Source organism: Bos mutus, chromosome 19 (genome assembly GCF_027580195.1).
Source record: "Bos mutus isolate GX-2022 chromosome 19, NWIPB_WYAK_1.1, whole genome shotgun sequence".
NCBI lineage: Eukaryota > Metazoa > Chordata > Mammalia > Artiodactyla > Bovidae > Bos > Bos mutus.
The window spans coordinates 36,839,139-36,866,592 of NC_091635.1; the positions used below are offsets into that span (position 1 = coordinate 36,839,139).

General features: G+C 55.0%; 3 protein-coding genes across 11 annotated transcripts; 2 read left to right on the forward strand and 1 right to left on the reverse strand.

Moving 5' to 3' along the window:
- The first annotated feature begins 3,544 nt into the window (after positions 1 to 3,544).
- On the forward strand, positions 3,545 to 11,253 carry DUS1L (dihydrouridine synthase 1 like). 3 transcript variants are annotated; one of them, XM_070390155.1, is made up of 14 exons: positions 3,545 to 4,694; positions 5,302 to 5,796; positions 6,465 to 6,540; positions 7,048 to 7,098; positions 7,495 to 7,607; positions 8,086 to 8,168; positions 8,368 to 8,471; positions 8,694 to 8,838; positions 9,086 to 9,182; positions 9,259 to 9,347; positions 9,788 to 9,933; positions 10,388 to 10,425; positions 10,682 to 10,757; positions 10,858 to 11,253. In XM_070390155.1, the coding sequence occupies exons 2-14, from the start codon at positions 5,560 to 5,562 to the stop codon at positions 10,995 to 10,997; spliced, it is 1,395 nt and encodes a 464-aa protein (XP_070246256.1). In that variant the 5' UTR covers positions 3,545 to 4,694; positions 5,302 to 5,559; the 3' UTR covers positions 10,998 to 11,253. The 3 variants fall into 3 exon arrangements, with proteins under 3 accessions (XP_070246256.1, XP_070246255.1, XP_005905427.1); XM_070390154.1 differs by having other exon boundaries at positions 3,548 to 4,694; positions 5,550 to 5,796; positions 6,432 to 6,540; XM_005905365.3 differs by having other exon boundaries at positions 3,549 to 4,694; positions 6,432 to 6,540.
- A 206-nt stretch (positions 11,254 to 11,459) lies between these two features.
- On the reverse strand, positions 11,460 to 17,074 carry GPS1 (G protein pathway suppressor 1). Of its 7 annotated transcripts, none has more exons than XM_070390150.1 (14): positions 16,621 to 17,074; positions 15,640 to 15,732; positions 14,902 to 15,083; positions 14,290 to 14,454; positions 14,046 to 14,181; positions 13,887 to 13,964; positions 13,646 to 13,703; positions 13,124 to 13,209; positions 12,821 to 12,915; positions 12,608 to 12,713; positions 12,435 to 12,515; positions 12,215 to 12,352; positions 12,010 to 12,144; positions 11,460 to 11,927 (listed from the first exon to the last, which is right to left on the reverse strand). In XM_070390150.1, exons 1-14 carry the CDS (start codon positions 16,990 to 16,992, stop codon positions 11,853 to 11,855), a joined length of 1,800 nt encoding a protein of 599 aa, XP_070246251.1. In that variant the 5' UTR covers positions 16,993 to 17,074; the 3' UTR covers positions 11,460 to 11,852. The 7 variants fall into 7 exon arrangements, with proteins under 7 accessions (XP_070246251.1, XP_070246250.1, XP_070246249.1 ...); XM_070390149.1 differs by having other exon boundaries at positions 13,646 to 13,706; XM_070390148.1 differs by having other exon boundaries at positions 14,290 to 14,580.
- Positions 17,075 to 17,439: 365 nt separating this feature from the next.
- RFNG (RFNG O-fucosylpeptide 3-beta-N-acetylglucosaminyltransferase) lies at positions 17,440 to 20,847 on the forward strand. Its single transcript, XM_070357333.1, has 8 exons — positions 17,440 to 17,448; positions 17,619 to 17,667; positions 18,213 to 18,315; positions 18,480 to 18,615; positions 18,872 to 18,960; positions 19,060 to 19,225; positions 19,791 to 19,876; positions 20,320 to 20,847. The coding sequence occupies exons 1-8, from the start codon at positions 17,440 to 17,442 to the stop codon at positions 20,513 to 20,515; spliced, it is 834 nt and encodes a 277-aa protein (XP_070213434.1). The 3' UTR covers positions 20,516 to 20,847.
- Positions 20,848 to 27,454: the final 6,607 nt, after the last annotated feature.

The following is a 27,454-nucleotide window of genomic DNA, read 5'->3' on the forward strand; positions in this document are numbered from 1 at the left end:
AAATAAGATACACAAACATCCCAATAAACATATGAATATAGGCTCAATATCTTTAGTCATCAGGGAAATAAAAACTGAAACCACAATGCCTTTTTTAAATATTGATTTTATTTTTGGCTGTGATGGGCCTCGGTTACTGCACAGGCTTTTCTCCAGTTGAGGAGAGCTGGGGCTGCTCTCTAGTCGTCGTGCGAAGGCTCTCCTTATTGAGGTTCTGGGGCTCTAGAGCACAGGTTCAGTAGTTGTGGTACACAGGCTTAGCTTCACCGTGACATGTGGGGTCTTCCAGGATCAGGGATCAAACCTATGTCTCCTGCATTGGCAGGGGGATTCTTTACCCGTGAGCCACCAGGGAAGGCAGCACAAGGCCTTTTATTTCTTTTTCTTGTCTTATTGCACTGGTTAGAGCTCCTAATACTATTTTGGATAAGAGTGGTAAGTGTTGGCATGCTTCCCTTTTCCTGATCTTAAGGGAAAAGCTCAGTCTGTCACCACTGAACATGATGTTAGTTGTAAGTTTTTTGTAGATACTTGTTATCAAATTGAAATTTTCCTTCTATTCCTAGTTTATCAAGGTTTTTTTTTTTTTTTTTAATCACGACTAGCTCTTGGATTTTGTTCTCTGCATTTATTGAGACGACCATGTGATTTTTGCTTATTTAACTTATATGCAGAGTACATCATGCAAAATGCCAGGCTGGATGCATCAGAAGCTGACTACTGCTTCAAGATTTTGTGTTTGTCTTTTAGCTTTTCGACTGTCATGTGTCTAGGTGTGAATGTCTTTCTATATATCCTATTAAGATTCTTGGATTGGTAAATTAATGTTATTCTCATCAAATCTGGAAAGTTTGAGGCCATTACTTTTTCAAAAAACTTTTTCCTGTTCCTTTTCTTCTTTCCTTTCTCCTGGATGTGCATGTATTATATGTGTATTCTTGATGGTATCTCATGGGTCTCTGAGGTGCTGTTCATTTTTCTTTATGCTTTTTTTCTTTCTGTTCTTCAGATTGGATAATGTTTACTGACCTATCTTCAAATTCACTGATTCTTCCTTTTGCTAGTTCATATCTGCTGTTGAGGCCCTCTGATGAAATTTTCATTTTAGTTATTGTGTTTCCAACTCATAATTTCCATTGGCTTTTTAAGAATCATCTAAAGATACTGATAATCTTAACTTGTTGAATCATCATCACATTTGAAAAAAAAATCTTTAAACATGGTTTCTTTTGGTCCTTTGGACATATTTACAATAGCTGCTTTAGTTCTTTGCCTGCTAACTCCATCATCTGAGCCCCCTCAGGGACAGTTTCTAGGAACCTTTTTTTTTTCCCTGTGTATGTCCTAAATTTTTTATGTCTTTGACTGTCTTATAAAATTTTGTTAAATACTAGGCATTTATAATATGTTGTAGTAAGTCACTCTGGACTCTGACCGCCCCCCCACCCCACCCACCTTTACTGTATGTGTTTATTGATGCTGGTATTTGTTCGCTCAGTTCCCGACCTGGATGAAGTCTACACAGTCTGTTTCCCCTACAGTGTGTCGCCACTGGTATCTCTACTGGATTTTTTTTGGTTTATTGGCCACACTGAGGCATGTGGGATCTTAATTCCCTTACCAGGAATGGAACCTGTGCCCCTTGCATTGGAAGCACAGAGTCTCAACCACTGGACTGCCAGGTAAGTCCTCTACTAGATTTCTTAAAAATCTTTTTTTTTTAGGGAATTCCTTGGTGGTTCAGTATTAGGACTCTGCACTCTCATGGCAGAGGGCTGAGGTACAATCCCTGGTTGGGGAACTTAGCTCCCACAAGCCATGTGGCAAGGCCAAAAATAAAACCTTTTTTTATATGCAAGCCTGGTTTCCTAAGACTTATCCCTGGGCCGTTATAGTTTAACGGCCAGCCAGTTATTGGTTAGCCATTATGCTTAAGTCTACTGAACCGGTAAGGCCTCCACCCTTTGCAGCTAACAGTTTATGGTTTGGGTCGCCTGTTTCCTTGCACAAAGCCTCTTCTTCAGTCAGCCAGGAGTATTCAGCTGTGGCTGACTCGCGTCTTTCCTTGCTATATGCACAGCCTAGCAAATCACTATCTTATCAAGGCCCACCATGGCTAGCTCATCTACTGAATTTCTTTGTTGAATTTATGGCTGGACTATTGCTTTCTCCAACCAGTATCAGGCAGCCAAGATATAGGTTTCTACCCAGTTGTTTGGGGCTTCCCTGGTAGCTCAGACAGTAAAGAATCGGCCTGCAATGTGGGAGACCCAGGTTCAATCCAATCCTTGGGTCAGTAAAATCTCCTGGAGAAGAGAAAGATTGCCCACTCCAGTATTCTTGCTTGGAGAATCCCATGGACAGAGGAGCCTGGCAGGCTACAGTGCATGGGGTAGAAAAGAGTCAGACTTGGCTGAGCAGCTAACGCTTTCACCCTGTTGTCTGCTACTGGGATTACAGTTGTTCTCTGGGGCTTTCCCTATTTCCCAGTCAAGTCAGCTCTCTCCAGAGTCTGTAGGAACTAGAAGCCCTCAAGGCCTACCAGGCTCTGGTGGAATTACCCGTGGGAGGGAGGAAATAAAAGTTGTACAATACTGAAATCACAGACTCCCACTGGTCTTCTCCTAGATGTGCAGTTCTTTCTTTTAAATAAGTGCTTTTCAAATATGGTATGAAATTTGATCAACTTCCAGAGTCCTGAAATGGTTGCTTTTAACAATTCTGTCCAGTTTTATCTTTGCTTTTTTGGGAAGAAATTTGGTGAGCTACTCAATCTACTGTACCACAAATCCCACCCACATATGTAAGTTTAAAATTTCAAAAAAAAAAAAATTTTTTTTCCGGTAGCCACATTTCAAGAAAGTTAAAAAGATAAAATGAATTGCAATAATATATTTAACCTGAAAAAAGAAAAAAAGCAAAAGTCTTTCAGTCCTGTCTGACTTTTTACGACCCCATGGACTGTAGCCCACCAGGCTCCTCTGTCCATGGAATTCTCCAGGCGAGAATACTGGATTGGACAGCTTTCCCTTCTCCAGGGAATCCACCCAGGGATCAAACCGGTGTCTCCTGCATTGCAGACAGATTCTTTACCATCTGAGCCACTAGGGAATTTGCCATATTAGGCACTCATATGTAACCTAATGTAATATAAAAAATATAATTTCAACATATCATTAATATTTTTTAAATTATGAACTAACTTTTACTTTTTTCCCCCTAAGTCTTTGAAACCTGGTGTGTCTTTTTCCTGTTACAGCACGTCTTAATTCAGACCACATTCCAGCACTCAGGATGTGACAGCTGGCTGCCATACTGGACACACGAGGATGGATATTTGATCTTAGGACATAGAGATTTTTCAGGTGTGTTAATGATATTGCTCTAAAAATTCCTGTCTTTGGGGGATACTGAGGCAATGGTACCCCACTCCAGTACTCTTGCCTGGAAAATCCCATGGATGGAGGAGCCTGGTAGGCTGCAGTCCATGGGGTCGCTAAGAGTCGGACACGACTGAGCGACTTCACTTTCACTTTTCACTTTCATGCATTGGAGAAGGAAATGGCAACCCACTCCAGTGTTCTTGCCTGGAGAATCCCAGGGATGGTGGAGCCTGGTGGGCTGCTGTCTATGGGGTCGCACAGAGTCGGACACGACTGAAGCGACTTAGCAGCAGCAGCAGAGACACTTAAGGATGAAATGGTAAAATGAAACTTGGTTCTGCTAGAGGAAAAACTTTCCCTCTTCCCTTTTGGGACTGTGTTTAGGGGTCCTGCAAATTAAATTGACAAAAGACAGGTGAACAGGAAGAAAGTATATTCACACTCTCTGGCGGATACAGAGGACCGACACCAAGTAATCAGAGGTAGAGGTTTCAGTACCAAAGGTAATAGGAGAAAGGAAGAGAGAAGGGGAAAACGAGGACCAATCGGTTTCTTTTAGACAGGGAAGCGAGTATTCAGGAGAACGAGCAGGAGGTAAGGTTGTTATATTCGTTAAGACGGTGACTCTCGCAGGTCTCAAGTTTACAATGAAGAATCCTGTGGGTCTGGGGGGCCAAGCGCGGCGCTTTGGGGGCCGCGGGACAGGAATTTCACGCGGTGTTTGCTTTCCGAAATAAAAGAGAGATTTTTGGTCCTTCGAAGATTTTTATAAGATTCCGCGTGGGGGCCGAGGACTTTAGCCCCGAGCCTCTGCTGGGGAGGGCGGGAGCTCGGGTATGTTGGCACCCGGGCGATAACCAGCCCCCGCAAGCGAGGGGAGAGTCCCGGCGGCCCCTGTCCGGCCCTACCGCTGCGAAACTGCCCCGCCGCGCCGGGAGAAGTCGACTTCTAGCCTACGACCCCCACTCCGCACACCGCCCCTCCGCCGCGCGACGGGCCCTTCAGCAGCCGGGCGCGGTTTCCCGGGAATGCGTTTCTTGCAGCACCGCGGGCCGCCCGGAACGGCCTGGAGGAGCACCTCCCGGCGGCCCCAGCGCGGAGCCCTGGGCCCGGCGGCGGCCGGGTGGCGGCCCCAGCGTGGCGGTGTCAAGTCGCGGCGCGAGCCCAGGAGCCTCACTCCGCGGTACCCTAGCCGCATCCCCGGAGCTCCCGGTGGGGCCCCTGGCTCTCCCCCCCGGTTCCGAAGGGCCCAGCTGCGTAGAGAGGAGCCGCGAACCGACTCGGGCGCCCAGGTGTCTCGGCTCCGCCCAGGTAGGTAGATTCCCTTCAGGTTTGACCCACGGTTCTCTGGGGCCCCGGGGCTCTTCCTTCGGCTGGAGGTGGAGGACCCCGCGCTCGGCGCCTCGTGTCCAGGCCTCTGTGGGCATCATATTGATTTTTACCTGTGGCTTCACAGTTCCCGAAAATAAACCCACAGCTGGGCGCTTAGGCAATTGTTAAGCCGATGACCCTGCTTAATAATTCCCAAAGTAGTACAGGAGGTGGGTGTTCTCTGACGGTGAGCCCCTCGTCACGATCTGTTCCTTTGGGGTTTCAGTTGTAGTCCTCAGGCTACCTACCACCTGTTAAGTCACTGTAGGGAACGGTGGCTCTGATAAGGTTGGCCAGGCATGGGTAAGATAAGCCAGAGGGAACGTACTGGTAGTGCGTTTATACATCTGACACCCAGCGGAGGGCAGAGTGTCCAGGTGACTGCCCTGGGCCCCTTGGTGGGCCCGGAGGGCAGTGTCGCCACAGGGTGGTCCTGCCTTGGTGGGGTCTCCAGGTCTTGTGGGGTGTAGCTGCCTTTTGTGATGGCCTCCCCTGGGCAAAGCGCTGACAGGACCTCATTCACTGTTCCATTTACTCTTCATGCCAGTCTTGCCAGGCAGACATCCTATTCCCGCTAAGAAGTGAGAGGTTAAAGCTCAGAAAGTTTGAGTAACCTGTCCACAGTCTCCACTGGAAGGCGACGGCCATGAGGCGTCGGTTCCTGGCCTGCATCAGCCGACACCCTTAGCACCCGCGTTTGTGGCCGCCAGGCAGCGCTAGAGCAGCCCTGAGGGGGGTCACCTCCTGCACCTGTGCTCCACTGGCTGCGGCTGAGCCCGTGGTCTTGCCCTTCAGTGTGGAGGCAATGCCAAAGCTGGAAGGCTTCGAGTTCTGGAGCCGCACCCTGGGGGGGGCCCGCCACGTGGTGGCCCCCATGGTGGACCAAAGCGAGCTGGCCTGGAGGCTGCTGAGCCGCCGACACGGGGCCCATCTGTGCTACACACCCATGCTGCATGCCCAGGTTTTTGTCCGCGATGCCAACTACCGCAAGGAGAACCTGTACTGCGATGTGTGCCCCGAGGACCGGCCTCTCATTGTTCAGGTTAGCGGCCCAGCCTCCAACGCTGGCCGAGAACCTTTTCCTGGGCCTTTCCAGAAAAGGCTTCCCGGCTTTCCGAGATCAGAGGGGCAAGGGCAGGCTGGTTCTTGCAGAGGTTGACCTCTCCCCAGTAGCTGCCTCAGACTTGTGGCAAATGGATGGCTTGGGTGCCGTGGAAGATTTGCAGCCCCTCCCTCCCCCAACCTTGACATCACCCCAAGTGCCCCCTCTTTATCAGACAGACAGAACAGCTCTGCTCTTGGCAAAGTCAGTGATACCAGCTTTCTGCTACATCTGGGAGGACTGTGTGAATCTGTAGCTTGCCCTGCTGGTGGTATGGGGGTGCATCCTAGCTCGGTCATGTTGCTTTTTTTTTTGGCCACACTGTGTGGCATGTGGGGTCTTAGTTTCCCAACCAGAGATGTGAACTCATGTCCCATGCAGTGGAAGCATGGCGTCTTAACCACCGGACCACCAGGGAAGTCTCTAGCTTGGTCATATTGTAAACATCTAAGATAGGGTACCATCCTGCAGTCATCCGCTGGGGCCACACCCTCACTGGGTCACGTATGAAGCCCTGGGCAGCCTCGGTACCAGGGCCTGGCTGGGGCTTGTGGCAACTTTCATGTCTCTTCCAGTTCTGTGCCAATGACCCAGAGGTGTTTGTCCAGGCAGCTCTCTTGGCTCAGGACTACTGTGATGCCATTGACCTGAATTTGGGCTGCCCACAGATGATCGCCAAACGAGGTAAGAGTTCCTGTTCTGGGGTTCTGTGTTGAGTACTGGCTTTTGGCTAGGGCAAGGCTTGGAGTGCAGAGATGCCAGGTGTGTGGGTGAGCTGGCTGAGGGCCTGGCCCTTCCTCTGGCAGCTTTCTGATGTTGGGCCTTTCTTTGCTTCTCCCTCTGCAAGGCGGCCCTTGGTCACTGGGGGTAGGGGACGACATTCACCTGGCTGTCAGGGGCTTGTCACTTCCTCCATGCTCAGGAAGTTGTGGGGCTCCCTCTGGATAAACGTGTTTTGCTGAAGAGTTCCTCCTCCCTCGGGCATGCCTCGGGCACCAGTGGCCACTACCCTGGCACCTCAACCTTCCTCACTGGCCTGAGGAGTTCCTGGTTGCTTAGAGACCACGTGGGGTGGGCACTCAGCTCAGCACCCTTGAGCTCAGGCCGCCGAACTAAACGAACGTGGCCAGGCAGGTCGAGGCCAGCGTGGACGCAGTGGGAGGGTGCAGAGGCTGTGCCTGTTCTCTGCAGGTCACTATGGCGCCTTCCTGCAGGAGGAGTGGGACCTGCTCCAGAGAATGAGTGAGTTGGCCCTGTGCTGCCCTCAGGGACTTGGGGCCACATGGTGGTTGGGTGGCAAGCCCAAGACAGCCTAGCAGGGCTCAGGAGAGAACAGTAGCTGGCAGGGTCCTCCTGGCCTTGCTGTGCCCTCCCCCTTCCTGCTGTAGAGGGCGGCTGTGAAGTCGCCTGTCCCGTACCTGCTGCCCTCCTTCGAACCAAATAGACTGTACTGGAGGAAGGCATCCTTGCCTGGACCACCTCTTCCAGTGTGGTCCGAGGCACAACTCACAGCTCCCTGTTACCAGTACGGGACATCTGCGGAGCCTGTGTTCTTTTGGGGGCTTAGCCATGGGTCCCCACAGCCTGCTTGAAGGTGGCAGCACAGTTTTGTCAGGAGCCGACTCTGCCCTTCCCCAGTTCTGCTAGCCCACGAAAAGCTTTCTGTTCCTGTCACCTGCAAGATCCGCGTCTTCCCAGAGATTGACAAGACCGTGAGATATGCCCAGATGCTGGAAAAGGCTGGCTGCCAGGTGAGGACTGTGGGCTTCCAGGGCTCCATACTGCTTCCGAACCTCCAGAAACACCTCTTGAGGGCTTGCCCCTGGGATGGGCAGGAATCAGTGACCTTTAAGTGAGGCCTGATGCAGGCAGCGAAGTCCCATGCTTGCGTCCAAGAGGCCAGTATTGCCTAGGGGTAGTGCTGGGCCTAAATCACCTCCCCACCCACCCCCACCAGTCCTGGGGTCAGGCTGGTGCTTGCTCTTCCCTCACACCTTTAACCTTGGCAGCAGGAGTGTTGCCACTGCGGAGAAGACTGGCCCTTGAAAGGATAGAGGGACAGCTCTGACATGGGAGTCCTAGGCAGCACTCCCAGGGTGTCAACTGGCCCAAGTGTGGCCCAGAGGAGTGAGGGAAGCTGATGCCTGAAAAGCCAAAGGCAGAGGGTACCCTGGAGTGTTGGGGGCTGCAGCTGAAAGTGGAGCTGAACCAGGTGCTCCTGTGTGCTAGTTGCTGACTGTCCACGGGCGCACCAAGGAGCAGAAGGGGCCCCTGTCAGGCACCGCGTCCTGGGAGCACATCAAGGCTGTGCGGTGAGTGGACGCAGGGTGAGCCCAGGGCGGGGAGACGGCCCAGCCCCCAGGCCAGGCCCTCAGCCCTCGGCACGAGATGAGGGCGCAGGGCCTGAGGGTGAGCAGCACAGTGGGAGGATGGAGTTTGGGGCCTGGTACTGCCCCCCAGGGTTGGGGGAAGCAGCATCCTTCTGAGCATCTGCTCGTCCTGTTCCGACAGGAAGGCGGTGACTATACCTGTGTTCGCCAACGGGAACATCCAGTGCCTGCGGGACGTGGAACGCTGCATCCAGGACACGGGGGTGCAGGGGGTCATGAGTGCAGGTGAGGCTGTGCCCTCGCCTGCAGCTGGTCCACCGTCGGGTGCTGGAGGGGTCCATCCACACCGTGGCACCACTGGCCCAGCTGAAGAGCCTCAGGCTTCACGCGGTCACCACTGAAGGCCCCATCTGCCTGACTGGCCAGCACTCTCAGGCCAGTGGCCAGCCTTGCCTTGGGGATGGCCAGGCACAGGGCCCCTGAGCCTTGCGTCACCTTCCCCTGCAGAGGGAAACCTGCACAACCCTGCCCTGTTCGAGGGCCGCAGCCCTGCTGTGTGGGAGCTGGCCGAGGAGTACCTGGACATTGTGCGGCAGCACCCCTGCCCCCTCTCGTACGTCCGGGCCCATCTCTTTAAGCTGTGGCACCACACGTGAGTCAACCCCCATGGCAGATGCTGTCTGATCTGAGCCTTGTCTGGGGCCTTCGTCGTTTTTGAGATGAGCTCTCCACAGACATTCACAAAACCCCTACCTGCCACCAAGTCAGATCTGGGAGGACCACAGTGACGTGCTGAGGTTGTGTGGGAGGAGGGGTTGTGCCCTTCTATGCCCAAGGCTCAGGGTCAGCAGTTGGGAGGTGGGGGCTGAGCCAGCTCTCTGATGGGGCGTCTGTATCAGGCTGCAGGTGCATCAGCAGCTTCGAGAGGAGCTCGCCAAAGTGAAGACCCTGGAGGGCATTGCTGCAGTGAGCCAGGAGCTAAAACTGCGGTGTCAGGTAGGTGCTGGGCCACCGTGTGGTGGGAGAGACTTGGTCTCGGGCCTTTTACTGAGGGCCCTCTGGGCTTTTCCAGGAGGATATATCCAGGCAGAAGGAGGGAGAGAAGCCTTCAGGAGGCTTGCCTTTCTTTCACTGGATCTGCCAGCCCTACTTCCGGCCAGGGTGAGCCTCCTGCACATGGGCTGACCTGGGTGGGAGGTGTTACACGGAGGGGATTCTTATGCCTGCTGCCCAGCCTTGGCAGGTGTGCTGGAGGCTCAGCTCCGTCCCTTGGTGACTAGGGGCCTCCTTCCTTGTCAGCCTGTGCTGTTTTATTTAAATCACTTTTTCCATGTGATGCTTCTCTTAGGTCCTCTGACCCTGAGTGGATTTGTCCTGGGATCAGCTAGACCCTCTCTAGCTTCCTCTGGACTTTCTGAAGTGAGGCTGGGCTGTCATCTGTAGCCACAGCCCTACCCAGGGTTCAGACACTGGCGTCCCAGCCTCCGTGCCAGCTGCTGGGGCCTCAGCAGAGTTGCACATACGTCCTCATTTAGTGACTGTGGCCAGTGGGCTGCCTCTCATGGGTGTCCCTCAGCTCTGCCCATCATCCCCGCTTTCAGGCCCAAGGAGGGGAGCAAGGAGAATGGGGGTGCCCGCAGCAAGCGGGCCCTGGAGGAGGAGGAGGGCACCACGGATGTCTTATCCAAGAACAAGCAGAAGAAGAAGCTAAGGAACCCCCACAAGACCTTTGACCCCTTGCTGAAGCGTAAGTGGCTCCCACCACTGGAGTCTAGGGAAAAGGCCAGCCCCTAACGGGTTCCCCAGGGTCGGGTGGCTCTGCTGCTTCCTAAGCTGTGGGCAGTACAGCAGGAAGGGCCCTGCAGCCCCCAAGGAGACTGGCAGGTTCCCCGAGGCCACAGCCAGCCAGCCATCCTGCCTGCCAGTCCCTCAGCTGTTGCCCTAGGGCAGCTAGAGAGGCAGGAGTAGCACTAGGGGCTGCCGTGCCCAGGAAGGACCTGCAGGTGGGAGGCGCACAGCACAGGGCGTGGAACCGTGGGTCTTGGGCGGGTGGGATGAGGTTTCCCAGCAGGACCATGTATGCTGTGTCCTCTGCCCGCCCCAAGAGAGCAGAGAGGCCTACCCAGGGCTACATGTGAGAGATGGCAGTGGTGGGTGGCCTCACCTAGTTCAAACAGCGTGTCCTTTTGCTCTTTTCTCAGCAAAATACGCAAAGTGTGATCAGTGTGGAAACCCAAAGGTGAGTCCGTCCGTCTTGGCTGTTAACACCTAAGGCAGGGCTCAGCCCCAGGAGGGATGGGGACCTGAATGGGCAGTCCTTTTTCTATCTGCTCGTGGCAGTCGGGCCACAGCCCATGGTAGGGGGGCTTCTTTCCGGTAAAGTAGCTCTGCCTGGCCTCAGGACAGTTCTTCCATGTTCCTGGCTACTCACTCAGGCTACAGGGTGGCTAAGGAATGGGTATTAGCCCCTGGCTCACAAGCTTTTCTGTGTCCAGGGCAACAGGTGTGTGTTTAACCTGTGCCGGGGCTGCTGCAAGAAGCGAGCTTTCAAAGAGACCGCTGACTGCCCAGGTGAGGAGCGCCTGCCGCCATCAGCACCACCCCATTCCCCAGTAGGCAGTGGAGCCTCAGCCTCCTGAGCCCCATTTCCCTCCTCCTGCCCCTCTGCCAGGTCACGGACTGCTTTTTAAAACCAAATTGGAGAGGTCTCTGGCCTGGAAGGGTGCCCAGCCGCGGCTGCAGGAACCACAGCAGGCCGGGCCTGGAGAACCAGGTGGCTTCCCTGAGGTTGTGGGCAGTGCCCTGGCCTAAAGGGCAGCTACAGCCCCATGTGCCACCCCCCAGGCCTGCTGCTGAAGCCTCAACCCACGTCCCAGTTAAGGAAACGCCTTTACTCAGGGAACCTCCTGCTACTTCACACGGAAGGACAAGCTGGTCTTCCCTTCGGCCCATGCTGGGGGCCCGGAGATGCTGCACCGAGGAGCAGGCTCCCAGGCTGGACCTGCCCATCCTCACAGCCCGCGTGTGTTCGAGATGAACAATAAACCATTTCAAAGATGGGACGTTCCCAGGCCTTTTGATCCCTGAGTATTATTGGGGCCAACAGGGACCAACCTTAGAACAGGGGAAGCGGGCAAGGCAGCACCTGCCTTCATCTTCTCAGCCATGGAGACCTGCCTAACGGAGGGCCACGCGCTGGCCTCAGCCCTGCAAAGCCGAGTAGAGCATGAGGAAGGGGGCCCCACAGAGACAGGAAGGAGTGGTGCCAGGGGCTGTTCTCAGGCTGCCCTTTAATGGACTAAGATTCAATAACGCTGCAACCTCAAACGATGCGTCAACGTGGAGGCTGGGAGGCAGTGCTGCCAGGTGGGGGCCCCAGATGCCATGTTGGTGAGCCCTGTCGGCTTCTCCTTCAAGGAAGGCCCACCTCCCCAGGGCCCCGGCACAGGGTGCAGCGGGGGGGGCGGGGCACAAGAATCTGGGCACATGGAAGCCCAGGCGGGGGCGCCGAGGACTAGCGTCAGTCAGCAGCCAGACCCCTGCAAGTGGGCCACAGGCAACACCTCCGCAAGTGCCGCTGGAGCAGATGAGAGAGGCCCAGGAGTCCGAGGGTGGGGGGTGGGCAGGGTGGGGGTGCGCAGACCATCCTGGAGACGGAGGTTGCTCTTACATGTTGGTGCTCATCCGGGACTGGCTGTTGGCCGGTGTCAGCTCCCCTTGGCTCCCTTCCCTGGGAGGGGACTGCAGTGGAGACAAAGGCTCAGACCAGGAAGGTGTGTGCGCCCATCCCAACCCCCAGTCCCAGGGCTGTCCCCGCCCACACCTTGACGTGGATCTGGTTGCGCAGAACAGCTGCCCGTAGGATCATGGCTTTGGCACGGCGCTGGAACTCCTTGCCCATGAGCAGAGACTTCTCAAAGGTGGTGCTGCGTTGATCTACGTCCCGGGCATACAGGATCTGTGGAGGTGCAAGGTTCAGTGGGGCCCAAGGTCCCCCTCCTGCACCCCACGGCCCTGAATCCAGCCACCTTGCTGTGGGAGTCGATGCGGGCGTTGATGAGCCCCTCCAGGATGAGCTGCGTCAACTCATCCTCTAGCGCCGCCACTGTGGTATTGAAGGCTGTGGCCATCTTGCGCATGTCAGCTGACACGTAGGGGCTAAAATACTGCAGAGCAGAGGGACATGAGTTACCCAAAGGTGCCTTTGTAGTGCCCTGCCTTGGCCTCAGCCTCCACCAGAATGCTTACCTGAATGAGGGCCCGGTTGCGAATCTGCGTGTACAGGGTCCTGACGTGGGGAGCCAAATACATGTCTAGCAGCAGGTTGTCCTGGTGAGGATAGCCAATCAGGGACAGCTTGCCCCAGGCCTTCTGAACTTGCCCGCCCTCCCAGCCAGGCCAGGCCAGGCCAGGCCTCTCACCTTCATCTCATCCAGCATTTTCAGGCACGAGGCATACTTGGACTCGTAGAATTTGAAGATAATGTCCCGAACCTGTGGCTCCAGCTCCAAGAACAACTTGAAGGAGCTGCAGATGCCAGATTCCTCAGAGCTGGCCCTGCCGCCCACCCGCCCTGGAGGCAGCCAGGGGCACAGGAGCAGGGCTACAGGGCCCAGCACCCAGCCTCCACCCACCTGCTAGAGATGACGTTGCGCTGCAGCTCCTGCCGGTCAAAGGTGGCCAAAGCGCACAAGCCGCCGTACACGGCCACATTGCTGGGGGAGAGCAGCTGAGGGGCAAGGAGGTGATCAGAGTCCTGGGGTCAATGCCAGGCAGCACAGAAGTCTGGGCCAGGCCCACCCTATCTCACCCATCACCCCGTCAGAATGCCTAGGACCTCATGAGGATGAGCCCCCAACAGAAAGCCCACCTCTTGAGCCCTCAGCCTGCTTCCCAAGTTCCAGTGAGGTCTCCCCAGAGACCCTTATACCCCTCACCTCGGGGAAGTCACAGTGGTCGAAGGAAGCCAGCAGAAAGCACTTGGCAGCCTGCTTGTACTTGCGTGCTGCCAACTCAGCCAAGCCTGGGGGGCAGCAGGGGGAGGAAGGATGAAGCCCAGAGGAAGCTGCCCATCAACAGGCGCACCTGGGACAGAAATGCTGGCGAGGGAGAGGTGACCTCGTCGGCCAGCATCAGCAGCTTTCTGGGAGAGCAAGGCACCCAAGGAGGCCGAGCAGCTGCTGTTACTACTGCAAAGGGCACCCGAGCTGTTCAGCTGACGGGGTGGGAATAGCGGTGAAGGGGGGGACGGGGATGGAAGTGGGGGTAACCAGCCAGGATGGCAGCTATGAGAAGGCAATGCCTCTACCCCCAACCACGGGTTACTACCCCATGACCTCCCTGAGAGGGACGTGAGTCGGGCAAGTGTCAGGGGTGTGCAGCACAGGTTGGGGCTTGTGTGCTTCCTGGGCTGGGGTCATTTGGGGTGCCCTCCTGCCCCTATGCCCCAGGGTCCTTACCTGCCGCACACTTGAGCTTGGTGAGGATGGCCTGAGTCTGGGTGTCACGCTCCCCACGCTGCTGCAGGAGAAGGTGGCACAAGTGAGCGACCCATGCCCTCCATACCCGCATCAACTCCCAGGCATCCAGCTCCAGCCTAAAAGGAGCAGAGGCAGACTCCAGGAGGACGGGGCCCACCGGGGTCAGTAGTGGTCAGGGCTCCTGGATCAGGGTTTGAGGGGCGGAGAGCTATTGTTTTACCTCGGCGATTTCTGGGGTGGACTCTGCCTTGCTGACGTAGCTCAGCACGTGAGACCAGTTCTGCAAGTAGACGCTGACCTGGCAGGCAGATGGGATGCCCTCAGCCTGGGCGCCCCTCCCGGTCCACTGGCTGCCCTGTGGCCACCCACCCGGGCCCACCTTGATGACGTTGAGGCACATGTTAATGACGTGCTTGGCGCTGGTGCAGTAGTCCCGGGCCCGGGAGTAACACTTGAGGGCGTTGCTGAGATCCCCACAGTCCAGGTAGTGGTCACCCAGGTCATCGTGTCCACGCCTGTGGGTCCAGGCACAAGTGGTCATTGGCCAGCTGTCCAACCCCTGACTCCAAGGGGACACCTGAAGCTCTCTTGATGAAGCCCACCCCCCAGCCCCCTGGGCATACCTGATGCTCTCCTTGATAGAATTGCCCTTGTAGTTCTTCAGATCTGTGTCCAACTTCTCCAGCTTCAGCAAGGCCTTCTTTCTCGTGGCCTCCACCCAAGCTGTGTCCAAGGGTGGGGGCTCCACGCCACTCTCAGGGATGGCATCAGGTGCATTCTGCAGCTCCCTGAGGGAGGACCTGGCCATCAGGGGCCCACGTGCAGGGGGGGCGGGTGCCTCCCAGCGGCCCTCACCCCCATCGGGAGAGCGCCCAGTTGGCACAGGGGCAGCTGTGACAGCAGGAGCCCGCAGCCTGGCGGGAAAGCCCAGCAAGAAATAAGTCACACAGCTGTGCCGAGAAGCAAGAAGTTGCCGTCTCCACAGGCTCTGCCCGGTGTCAGAACTGCACACGCGCACACACGCGTGCAGATGTGGAGAGAGCCTGAACGCTCAGCAAGGAGAGTGAGAATCTCGCCCATTGAGCCGTTCCCCACCCCCTCCTGGCTTTTCAACAAGAAAGCCAGATCACTGTGTTCTGGAGCCAAATGCTGCAGGAGCACAAGAAAGACCCCTGCCTGGGCTGGCCACACACTACACCCTGTCCCTGCCCCACCTTGCTGAGCCCTGGCCTCACCTGGCAGCCTCCGAGAGCTTGCGGTGGATCTCCTCGTACATGTCCACATTGAAAGTCCTCTGCACAAAGGACAGGGCCATCTTCAGGGCCTCCACTCGCAGCGGCGGGCAGTGGTCAGCAATGAACTGCAGTCGCTCGATACGCATCAGGCCGCTATAGCTGGCCGCATATTGCTCCAGATCCTGGGGGCAGAGGTGGATTGTGCAAGCTGGAACCCTGGACCCCAAGCCCCCACCAGTGGATCAGGAGCCGGGACACGTGGGCACCAAATCAACCACTGTCTGGGGGCTGAGGAAAGACCACTCAGGATGGGCCAGTGCACGGGCCTGGAGTAAAGCTCTGCCCTGGGGATGAATGGTCACAGCCATGTAGGCAGCCAGTCACGAGGCTGAGCAATGAGGAGGCAGGGCTTCCCAAGGCGGGCCCCAAGGAAGACCTGTCCTCACAGTGAGACTTGACCTTCAGGGGGCCTGGCACAAGGTGCTTCTCCATGTGGGGGAGAAGAAGCTGCAGGGTCTGGAGGAGGCCAGCAACCCATTAAAAACGGGCAACTAGATATTTTAGTCCATTTGGTGGCAGAGTCAGACACGACTGAGCAACCCAACAACAACAAAGGAAGTCTAAAGGTTTCTGAGTTAGAAAAACACGTGGTCAGGGAGCCTAGCCTGGCCTTCCCGGCAGGACTGACACTCAACCAGCCCCTGACCCACCCCGAAGAGAGCCTGTCAGACTCCATACCAGGGTGGGGTTCTCCACCACGTAGTTGACATCGGGCGCATTCTGCGGGTCCTCCTGGGGGTCCACGTCAATCTGCATGGGCTCCACGGCCCCCTGCAACACGGGGGGTCACCTTGGCACCTTGAGAGGGAGAAGCCCAAGGAGGGCGAGAGGCCCTCACTGTGCCCAGCTCAGCTCTGCCCGCCATCTCCCAGGCGGGCGGGATTCTGTCCCAAGACCTTCCCCACTGCCCACCAAGTCCCGCGCCGCCACACCAGGGATGGGGCTCCTGGCCAGACTGTTGGCTCAAGAGCTGAACGCTCGGCCGGACCATGATGGCCCATCTCTGGGGCGGGAACCAGACGCCGGAGGACCACTGCCCAGGGACCCCCAAGGGTCGCTACGCGCTCCCAGCCGCCATCCTGACAGCAGCCTCCTCCAAGCCACGGGGAAGACACGGGCGGCCTCGACCCCGGTGCGGCCAAGCAGCCGGAGCCGCAGCGCCGGGCGAGTCCCGCGGCTGGACCGGGCCGCAGTCGCGGCCGGGAGGCGGGAGTGGGGCACCTGGGCGCCCTGCGAGGCCCGGCGGGCGGGCGGGCGGGCTGGTCCTGGCCCCTGTCCTGAAAGGTACCTCATAAAGCAGCGTACAGGCCGACAGGCTGGCGCTCAGGCTGAAGTCCCCGGCCGTGCCCGGCAGGAAGAGCTCTGACCTACCGCTGGGAGGGGTGCAGTGCACATCTGCCACTGACGACGCGGCCGCGTTGGGGGCCGGGCCACCCTGCATTCTGTCCTGACTCTCTGCACCCCCCGACCCTGACACAGAGCTGGCTGGCTGCTGAAGGAGAGAGAGCGTTAGCGCGCCGGGCCTGCCGGGGCCGACGGGCGGGACGCTGCGGCCGGAGCCCGGGCGCGAGAAGGACGCCGCGCGAGGGGCGCGCACGGCCGGCTCCGCTCCGGCCCGGCGGCGGGGACGCGGAGGGGCCGCCGGCCGCGGCTCGTTACCTGCAAGTTAAACACCTGAACCGGCAGCGGCATCTTCGCCCACCCCGCCGCGGCGCACCGTCCACTTCCGGGGCAGCGCGGCCGCGACTTCCGGGTCGCGGCGTGGGCGGGGCGGCTCTTAAAGGGGCCGCGGCGCGCCTGGCCGGGCGGTGGCCGCGGGTCCCGCGGCCGCATGAGCCGCGCGCGGGGGGCGCTTTGCCGGGCCTGCCTCGCGCTGGCCGCGGCCCTGGGTGCGCTGCTGCTTTTGCCGTTGCCCCGCGCGCCTGCGCCCGCGCCAGCCCCGAGCCGGGCCCTGGCCCCCGGCTCCGGCCCGCGCGCGCCCCCTGCCCGGCCCGCCACCGCCCCCCGCCTGCGGCCCGACGACGTCTTCATCGCGGTCAAGACCACCCGAAAAAACCACGGGCCGCGCCTGGGGCTACTGCTGCGCACTTGGATCTCCCGGGCCCGACGGCAGGTGGGTCCCGCCCGGGGACCCCGCCGACTCCGGAATCCCCGCTGACTCGGGACACCGCCACCACCACCCCAGCCCCCGCCTCTGGCAAACTCGCACGCCCTGAGATCCCCGCTCCTTCATCCTCAAACTTGCATCCTGCCCTGGACCCCACCCAGGATCCACCCGAAGACCCCCTACCCACAGATGTGTCCCCAGCATGGCTGTCAGGCCCAGGCCTGAGAATGCAGGGACCCAGGACCCCCAGTGCCCACCCGCTCCTGCCCCTTTTCGGGCTCTAGTCTTGAGTGGGTTCTCCCGGATGACACTGGGCTGAGACCCCAGAAACTCCTCCAGCAAGAGGAAGCCTGGTCCTAGCAGCACTGGGGATGCTGCGGGTAGAGCAGGCTGTCCCTGGCTCACCACCCTCCCTTCTCCTGGATCCCCAAACCCAGGCTCACCTGTCCAGCTTCATTCACCCTTGCTCACCAGGTCAAGGCCCTGCCAGGCCCAGAGTCCCTGGGGTGGAGGGCTGCCCCTTGAAACCTCACAGGTCATCTCTCTACAGACGTTTATCTTTACCGACGGGGATGACCCTGAACTACAGCTCCAGGGAGGTGAGTGCCCTCCCCAGCCCAGCCCGGCTGCCGTGTCTGAGGGGTCTCCTCAGCTATCTCTCGATCCAGTGCCACGCAGCCCCCTGCTGTGTACACAGGTCCAGAGAAGTTAAGGCACCTGCTTAGGGTCATACAGCTGGTAGAGAACAGAGCCTGGCATCCAGGGTCTACCCTTCCAGCCATGCTTTGGTCACTGGCTGAGTTCCCAGGGCCTCTGGCTGGAGCCACGTCCCCTGAAGAAGGGCCAGCAGGGAACCATGCTTTCCAGGCCTGCCCTGATGGGGATGGTCCAGCCTGTCAGTCCTGTTTCCTGGTGGGTTTGCTTTCATGGGATTCCAAATGTTGTCATCGGCCTGGACCTCGGATGGTGGCAACAGGGTCAAATGAGCAAGGCCAAGACAGGACTGTGATTGGGTCCGACTTCATGGTCTTGAACAGGACAGGCCTCGTGCTGGCCAGCCAGCAGCATTTAGCCCAACTTTAGTGGGGTGGGCTGGCAGCAGGTCTTACCCCGGCCCTCGTGCTTCCGTTTCTCCAATGGGCAGGTGGCCACGTCATCAACACCAATTGCTCTGCCGTGCACACCCGCCAGGCTCTGTGCTGCAAGATGTCAGTGGAATATGACAAGTTTATTGAGTCCGGACGCAAGTATGTGGTGGCCCAGGGCCAAGGGAGGCTGGGCCCCAACTTGGGTCAGGGGCTTCCCCACCCCCACCCTCTGGGCCCAGCCTGGCTCCAGACTTTTACACGTTCCCAGGTGGTTCTGCCACGTGGATGATGACAACTATGTGAACCCCAAAGGCCTGCTGCAGCTGCTGTCCACCTTCTCACCCAGCCAGGACATCTACCTGGGGCGGCCCAGCCTGGACCACCCCATCGAGGCTACCGAGAGGATCCAGGGAGGTGGAACCGTGCGTGCTGGGGCGAAGCGGGGAGGAGCAGCTGAGAGTATGGAGACCCCAGCAAGGAAGGGCTGGGGTTGATGCCCAGTCCACCCAGATGGGGTGTTTTGGGAACTGGGGCAAGACAGGAGGGGCTCGAGCCACAGGCAACTGAGTTGTGAAAGCCCCTGTCCTCTCATGCCTTGGGAAGCTTCTGCCCCTGGGCCTGGGAGCAGTTAAGGGGCAGCTTAAGGACAATTCTCAGGGTGTCCAGATGAAGAGTTAGGATGAGGGACCCTGACTAGTGGCTCCCTCCTTTTCAGGTGACCACGGTCAAGTTCTGGTTCGCTACCGGTGGGGCCGGGTTCTGCCTAAGTAGAGGCCTTGCTCTCAAGATGAGCCCATGGGCCAGGTGATGGAGGCATGGCGGGGGGGAAGCAGGTGCTGGCTGTTGGGGTTGGGGTTCCCCAAGGCTGGAGAGGCGCTGACCTGTCCCCACTCTGCTCCCCAGCCTGGGTGGCTTCATGAGCACAGCCGAGCGGGTACGGCTGCCAGACGACTGCACGGTGGGCTACATCGTGGAGGGGCTGCTGGGTGCTCGCCTGCTGCACAGCTCGCTGTTCCACTCCCACCTGGAGAACCTACAGAAGCTATCACCCGACACCCTGCTCCAGCAGGTAGGCCAGCTGGGCCCCTGCCGCTTCCATGGCCGTCCCTACATGGGGGCCGTGCCCCCGTGACCCCCCCCAACTGAGCAAGGGCTCAGGGAGGGATTCTGGTGAGACAACCATGGGTCCCAGCATGGCAGCAAAGTTTCGTGGACCCTGAATCCAGGCTACTGGGACCTGGAGTCCCAGCCATGGAGACCCCCAGGCTCACATGAGGGCCTGTTTGTAAAGAGCAGCTGCTGCAGCTTCCAGAAGGTGGCCCTGAGCAGCAGGGCTGGGGACAGTGGTCTGGGCATGACCAGTGTTACAGACCTGGCCCAGGCAGGGGGTTCAGGATCTCTCGCCCCTACACGTGTGCCAGCGGCCTCCCCCAGGTATCTGCTGTGCTGGCCACACCTCTCAGCCCCCATCAAGCCCCATCACCTTTCCGTGGTGTTCTGAGCTTGCCCTAAGAATGCTGACTTGGGGTGGGGCAGCGGGGGCCCTGGAATCCAGGAGGCCAAGCAGCGTCTCTGTTGGAGAGCAAGGTGGGAGGTGCCAGCCCTGAGTGACTCTGCCTCCTTTCCTCCCTCAGGTCACCCTGAGCTACGGGGGACCTGAGAACCCACAGAATGTGGTGAACGTGGCTGGGGGCTTCAGCCTGCAGCAGGATCCCACGCGGTGAGCCGGCCGTGGGGAGGAGTGCTAGGGCCAGCCCACCCCTCCCGCAGCCTGACCCCCACTTCCCTCCCAGGTTTAAGTCCATCCACTGCCTTCTCTACCCGGACACGGATTGGTGTCCTGTGCAGAAGCAGAGCGACCTTGCCCCTCGGTGATCCCCGACCCCAAAGTCTGGCTCTGCCCCAGATGCAAGTGGCCGAACAGTGCTGGAACAGTGCTGCCCCCTCCTGGGCTTAGTTGGCTACTCCAGGCGGCGACGGCCGGGCCCTCATCCAGGGAGATACGGGCGCCCAGCAGGCGCTCCAGCTGACCGGCAGGGCTTCCCACAGCCCCGGGCGGGCCCGGGTGACCCTGGCGCTGTGGGAGAGGAGGACAGTGCTGGGGGTCTGGGAGGGGGCTGGCATCCGCCTCCCAGGGCTCCATCCTGTTCCCCTCACCTGCAGGAGAGAGGATTCTAGGCCAGGGTGGTGTGTGAGATGCTGCCCCCTAGTGGTGACTTCCGGACGCTTTCCTTGCTGTTCTCTTGGGATGCCACCCTTCCCACGGGAGCCCAGCCAGGGCCTCTGCCTCCACGGGGAACTGCACGCAAGGCTGAAGACCCTCTGGACAGCTGTGCTCTTGGGTGCAGCTTACTCCTAGCCAGGTTGTCTCCATTCAGAGGCACCTTCTCGGGGTCTCTTGGCCGAGAGGTCCTTCCTGAGGGATCTCGAAGACACTTTTCCTCCACTCTGACTCATTGCTCAGTACTTTCCATCCTTCCCTGCTCCCGGGGGCTGCAAGTCCATGAATCAACAGGAGCCTTTTGTTTGGGGCCCCCTCTGCAGTGAGACGTCCCCATCCCCGCCAGCCGACCCACACTGACCTTGACAGTGCCTTTCCACAGGAGGAGGAAACAGAACAAGGGGAGCCAGCACCTGCCTTCTGGTCTCTCGCGCTGCTATTGCAACAAGTGAATAAAGGCTTGATTGTTACTCTCTGTTGCTCATTGTGTTAATTAACCAGTGACACCTGGCAGCTCAGCTCCAGGCAGGGCCACACAGCATCTAGCTCCTTCCCATGAAGGCACTGCCCGAGACCAGCTCCCTCCCAGGCAGATCTGTGTTCCTTACAGCCTTGCCGGCCCACCTGAGCCTAAAGCTGCCCACTGGGCTCTTCACTGTGAGCTGAAGAGTATATGGGGTGTGGAGGTGGGGTTCCTGCAGGGAATGATACAAGCAAGACAAACCTTGCTCCAGAAGGCAGACTGCCTGTTAAGACTTACCTTTTCAGCATACTGTGGAACTAGTGTGTGTGTGCCAGCATGCACAGAAGCATACATGAGTGCATGTGCCTGTGTGCATGGGTGTCCACACGTGTGCTTGCATATATCTGTGAATTGCCGTGTAAATGTGTGTATTGAGTGTGAATGCGCATTGCTGTGTACATGTAGGCAGGTGTATGTGTATGTGCATAGGGCAGGCCAGCAACACCTGGTAAGCAGGTTGGAGTCAGCATGCACTGGTGGTCAGGCCAAGCGAGGTTCCTTGAAGAGGGGTATACAGCAGGTCACCAGGAAGTGTCCATCTGCAGCAGCCACCCACCCCCCTCATTGTGTTCCTAGATGTGGACTATGTAACAGCTCTCAAGACCTAGATACGCACTGAGCCCCCCAGACCCCAGTCCACTGGGCATCCACAGCACAGAACCAGGACAGCATCAGTTGGACCAAAATGTCCCTCCCCTGGCTGGAGCCACCTCAGGCCTGGATCTCTGGGCCAGGGCCACCTCAGAGGTACAGACTCCTCTCTTACCGGGTCCAGAGGAACAGTCACTCCCAAGCCCCCAAACCACCTCCAAGGAGTGGTAGGACTGGCGGGCACCCCGAGGCTGCAGCATGGTCTGCCAGAATGGGTGGTCCATGTATTGTTCAGACGGAAAAAAGTCTTAAACACACAAAAATGTTTATATGTGATTGTTCCTGAAAAAAAAATGAAAAATTGGTAAAAATGTTTTTTCTTCTTCCTTCGTTGTTCAGTTGCTCAGTCATGTCCAACTCTGCAGTCCAGCATGCCAGGTTCCCCTGTCCTTCACTGTCTCCCAAAGTGTGCTCAGATTCACATCCATCAAGTTGGTGATGTATCTGTTTCATCCTCTGCCACCGGCTTCTCCTTTGCCTTCAATCTTTCCCAGCATCAGCATCTTTTCCAATGAGTCGGCTCTTCACATCAGGTGGCCAAAGTATTGGAACTTCAGCATCAGTCCTTCCAATGAATAGTGTTGATTTCCTTGAGGGTTGACTTGTTTTCTCTTCCTACTTTTTGATATTTTACAAATACCAAAATATGTTGTATGATAGACATATATACTATGTATAAGCAGAAAAAGTTAAAATTTTGGTAATTAGGGTTCAGAATTAAATTGTGTGTACTTGGCCCTCCATCTGACATTTTTTTGGACAACTGTTTACTAAGCATCAGTCCATCCCACATCACTGCATGCCAGAGGAATGATGATCTGCAAAATGAACCAGCTCTCGAGGCTGGAGAGAGCCAGGGCGTATTGGATGGAACCGCTGACACGTATGAGCTTTCTTTGAAGTGAAGTGAAGTGAAAGTCGCTCAGTCCTGTCCAACTCTTTGCGACCCCATGGACTATACAGTCCATGGAATTCTCCATGGCCACAGTATTGGAGTGGGTAGCTGTTCCCTTCTCCAGGGGATTTTCCCAACCCAGGGATCGAACCCAGGTCTACCTACGTTGCAGGCGGATTCTTTTTTGCAGGCGGATTCTTTGCCAGCTGAGCCACAAGGGAAGCCCTGAGCTTCCATTGAAAAGAGTCGATCCTCATTATACTCCGTGTTTCCAAATTCACTCACATAATAAAACTGATTTGGAACCCTCAAACCAATACTTAATTTCCTGGTCATTCTCAGACAAACCATGGTGAAAATTTTGAGTCATCCGATGCAACCATCCCCAACTGAGGTGGAACTAGGTGAGGCTCACCCCAGAGGATGAAGACAGCAGAGGGCAGTGCAGAGTAAAGCAAGAAACTCAATGGGAACTAACTTCATTCTAGAATTAGATTTTGGTGATAGTTACATAATTTTGTGAATGTAATAACAACAACAAAAAAACTCTAGTGAATTATACACTTCAAAACTGTACACTTTTTGATATGTGAGTGATGTCTCAATAAAGATGTTACTTAAAACGTAAGCCAAGATGAAATTAAAAATTGAAATAGTCCTATATTTATTCCATAATTTGAATTTGACAAAAATATTCCCATAAAAAATCTCTAGGATCAGATGGTTTCATTGGTGAATTATATCAAACATTTGGGGGAGGAATAACATTCCCAGATCATTTCATGAGGCCAGCATTACTCTGGTACCAAAATCAGACAAACACGTTACCAAAAAATTGACCAGTTGAATCTAAATTTTACACGAGAGACTTCCCCTAGTGGTCCAGTGGCTAAGACTCTGCACTCCCAAGGCAGGGAGTCTGGGGTTCCATCCCTGATCAGGGAAATAGATCCTGCATGCTGCAAAGAAGATCAAAGACCTTGCGAACCACAACTAAGACCAAGCTCAGCCAAATCAATAATTTTTTTTCAAAAGCAAACTTGAAAAAGAACAAAGTTGAAGGATTTACACAGCCTGACGTCAAGACCTACTATGAGATGTTGATGAAAAATTAATCTGTTGATCTAGGAAAGAAATGGAAATTTTTATTCGAGCCAAATTTGAGGATTATAACCCAGGAAGAGCATCTCAGAAAGCTCTGAGAACCATCTGTTAGATGTCAAGGCACAGTTATATAAGTTTTTGAGACAGAGGGCCATACATCAAATGACGTATTTTTTAAATACTTATTAACTAGCCGGTTTATTCGGCTGCATCAGGTCTCAGTTGTGGCATGAGGAATCTTAGTTCGGTCATGCGGGATCTTTTCCTTGTGGCACAGAGACTTTCTAGTCCTGGCTCTTGGGCTCAGCGGTTTCAATGGTCTGACTTAGTCGCTCCACTGCATGTGGGATCTTAGTTCCCTGATCAGGGACCACACCCGTGGTGCTTGCCTTGCAAGGTGGATTCTTAACCACTACACCAGTAGCTTAGTCACTAAGTCGTGTCCGACTCTTGCGACCCCATAGACTGTAGCCCACCAGACTCCTCTGTCCACGGCATTTTCTAGGCAAGAATACTGGAGTGGGTTGCCATTTCCTTCTCCAAAGGATCTTCCCAATCCAGGGATCAAACCCAGGTCTCCTGTGCTGCAGGCAGATTCTTTACTGACTGAACCGCACCACCAGGGAAGACCCCAGATAACGTATGACTGACAGTTTACATGATCCAGATCTAAGTGTCATGCTAGTAAGTCACGTGACCCCATACGAGATGAAGAAGGAATGCTGTCTCTTCAGGAGTTGTCTAGTTGATGCTGGGAGAATGTTGCTCTTTACAGTTGAGCCGGTATTCCTGCTGATGGGGAGGCTTGAGTGATGCATAATCCAGACACACAATGCACAGTGAGGGGAGAACGTAGATCAAAGGGCAGAGAAGATTTTTTGTTTAAATATCTCTTGTCTTGCCATAAAAATATGACTTTTATTTCACAAAGCTACAGTATGGAGACTGTGGTGCTGGCACTGGGACCAACAGATGGATCCATGGGACATGCAGCAGAACCTAGTCACAGATACACGCTTCTACCATCATAAGAGTTCCCAATAGAGTCATCAGAGCAATTTAAGGGGAAAAGTCTTTTCAGCAAATGGTGCCAGAATTAGTTTACTAATTAATTTTTTATAATTAAAAAAAAAAGATAACTTAGAGAAAGTATTAGTCAGGATGAGCTAAGCTGTGCTGCAGAAACCACTAAGCCCTGTAAGGAAATTTGTCTATATCACACTATGATATGCATGGGTGGCTCTCTTCTAACTGGTGAATCAGGAACTCAGGCTGCTTCTATCTTCAGGGCCCAGCATCTTGTAGTTTAAGCCCCCCTCAGATTGTCCAGGTGAAATAGAGGAGAAAGTGGAATGAAGGCACCAGATCCACACCACCTAAGCCCAGAAGTGACATTAATTTCCCACATTTCACTGGCTGAAAGAAATCACAGGGCCACCACAACAGCCAGGGAAGCTGGAACATGCAAAGAAACCCATGGGTTTGCTGAACTCTGTGGCATTGATGTTACAGAGATGTATGACCGACCTCAGTCAGTTCAGTTCAGTTCAGTCGCTCAGTAGTGTCCGACTCTTTGCAACCCCATGAATCACAGCACGCCGGGCCTCCCTGTCCATCACCAACTCCCAGAGTTCACCCAAACTCATGTCCATCGAGTCAGTGATGCCATCCAGCCATCTCATCCTCTGTTGTCCCCTTCTCCTCCTTCCCCCAATCCCTCCCAGCATCAGGGTCTTTTCCAATGAGTCAGCTCTTCGCATGAGGTGGCCAAAGGACTGGAGTTTCAGCTTTAGCATCAGTCCTTCCAATGAACACCCAGGACTGATCTCCTTTAGGATGGACTGGTTGGATCTCCTTGCAGTCCAAGGGACTCTCAAGAATCTTCTCCAACACCAGAGTTCAAAAGCATCAATTCTTTGGCGCTCAGCTTTCTTCACAGTCCAACTCTCACATCCATACATGACCACTGGAAAAACCATAGCCTTGACTAGACAGACTTTTGTTGCCAAAGTAATGTCTCTGCTTTTGAATATGCTATCTAGGTTGGTCATAACTTTCCTTCCAAGGAGTAAGCGTCTTTTAATTTTATGGCTGCAGTCACCATCTGCAGTGATTTTGGAGCCCAAAATAAATAAAGTCTGACACTGTTTCCACTGTTTCCCCATCTATTTCCCATGAAGTGATGGGACCAGATGCCATGATCTTCGTTTTCTGAATGTTGAGCTTTAAGCCAACTTTTTCACTCTCTTCTTTCACTTTCATCAAGAGGCTTTTTAGTTCCTCTTCACTTTCTGCCATGAGGGTGGTGTCATCTGCATATCTGAGGTTATTGATATTTCTCCTGGCAATCTTGATTCCAGCTTGTGCTTCTTCCAGCCCAGTGTTTCTCATGATGTACTCTGCATATAAGTTAAATAAGCAGGGTGACAATATACAGCCTTGACGTACTCCTTTCCCAATTTGGAACCAGTCTATTGTTCCATGTCCACTTCTAACTGTAGCTTCCTGACCTGCATATAGGTTTCTCAAGAGGCATATAGGTTTCTCAGGTGGTCTGGTATTCCCATCTCTTTCAGAATTTGCCACAGTTTGTGGTGATCCACACAGTCAAAGGTTTTGGCATCGTCAATAAAGCAGAAATAGATGTTTTTCTGGAACTCTCTTGCTTTTTCAATGATCCAGAGGATGTTGGCAATTTGATCTCTGATTCCTCTGCCTTTTCTAAAACCAGCTTGAACATCTGGAAGTTCACGGTTCATGTATTGCGGAAGCCTGGCTTGGAGAATTTTGAGCATTAATTTACTAGCATGTGAGATGAGTGCAATTCAAGAAAATTAGAGATACCAAGGGAACATTTCATGCAAAGATGGGCTCAATAAAGGACAGAAATGGTATGGACCTAACAGAAGCAGAAGATATTAAGAAGAGGTGGCAAGAATACACAGAAGAACTGTAAAAAAAAGATCTTCACGACCCAGATAATCACGATGGTGCGATCACTCACCTAGAGCCAGACACCCTGGAATGTGAAGTCAAGTGGGCCTTAGGAAGCATCACTACGAACAAAGCTAATGGAGGTGATGGAATTCCAGCTGAGCTATTTCAAAGCCTGAAAGATGATGCTGTGAAAGTGCTGCACTCAATATGCCAGCAAATTTGGAAAACTCAGCAGTGGCCACAGGACGGGAAAAGGTCAGTTTTCATTCCAATCCCAAAGAAAGGCAATGCCAAAGAATGCTCAAACTACCACACAATGACCAACCTAGACAGCATATTAAAAAGTGGAGACATTACTTTGCCGAAAAAGGTCCGTCTAGTCAAAGCTATCGTTTTTCTAGTAGTCGTATATGGATGTGATGGTTAGACTATAAAGAAAGCTGAGCGCTGAAGAATTGATGCTTTTGAACTGTGGTGTTGGAGAAGACTCTTGAGAGTCCCTTGGACTGCAAGGAGATCCAACCAGTCAATCCTAAAGGAAATCAGTCTTGAATATTCATTGGAAGGACAGATGCTGAAGCTGAAACTCCAATACTTTGACCACCTGATGTGAAAGACTGACTCCTTGGAAAAGACCCTGATGCTGGGAAAGATTGAAGCAGGCGGAAAAAGGGACGACAGAGGATGAGATGGTTGGATGGCATCATCAACTCGATGGGCATGAGTTTGAACAAGCTCCGTGAGTTGGTGATGGACATGGAAGCCTGCCATGCTTCAGTCCATGGGGTCTCAAAGAGTCGGACACAATTGAGTGATTGAACTGAATACAAGTTCATGTGTCTGATACACAGTGAAACCAAATATATTGAAATGTTGGAGTCTGGAGCAAAGAAAGATTGATGGCAGGTCCAAACAAGGAAAACTGGAGGCTCATGCTCAGAAAAACCCTGAACTCCCGGATGGTTTT

What these genes read in the sequence shown, in the direction of transcription:
- DUS1L (XM_070390154.1), top strand. Translation starts at nt 5,560, where the DNA reads ATGCCAAAGCTGGAAGGCTTCGAGTTCTGGAGCCGCACCCTGGGGGGG. An exon ending in TTTAAGCTGTGGCACCACAC is followed by an intron (nt 8,839 to 9,085) that starts GTGAGTCAACCC and finishes CGTCTGTATCAG; the next exon opens with GCTGCAGGTGCATCAGCAGC. An exon ending in ATCAGTGTGGAAACCCAAAG is followed by an intron (nt 10,426 to 10,681) that starts GTGAGTCCGTCC and finishes TTCTGTGTCCAG; the next exon opens with GGCAACAGGTGTGTGTTTAA.
- GPS1 (XM_070390146.1), bottom strand. Translation starts at nt 16,992, where the DNA reads ATGAAGACGTCGTCGGGCCGCAGGCGGGGGGCGGTGGCGGGCCGGGCA. An exon ending in ACCACTGTGACTTCCCCGAG is followed by an intron (nt 12,916 to 13,123) that starts GTGAGGGGTATA and finishes CTTGCCCCTCAG; the next exon opens with CTGCTCTCCCCCAGCAATGT. An exon ending in AAATGCTGGATGAGATGAAG is followed by an intron (nt 12,516 to 12,607) that starts GTGAGAGGCCTG and finishes TATCCTCACCAG; the next exon opens with GACAACCTGCTGCTAGACAT.
- RFNG (XM_070357333.1), top strand. An exon ending in GCGGGGAGGAGCAGCTGAGA is followed by an intron (nt 18,616 to 18,871) that starts GTATGGAGACCC and finishes CCTCCTTTTCAG; the next exon opens with GTGACCACGGTCAAGTTCTG. An exon ending in AAGATGAGCCCATGGGCCAG is followed by an intron (nt 18,961 to 19,059) that starts GTGATGGAGGCA and finishes TCTGCTCCCCAG; the next exon opens with CCTGGGTGGCTTCATGAGCA.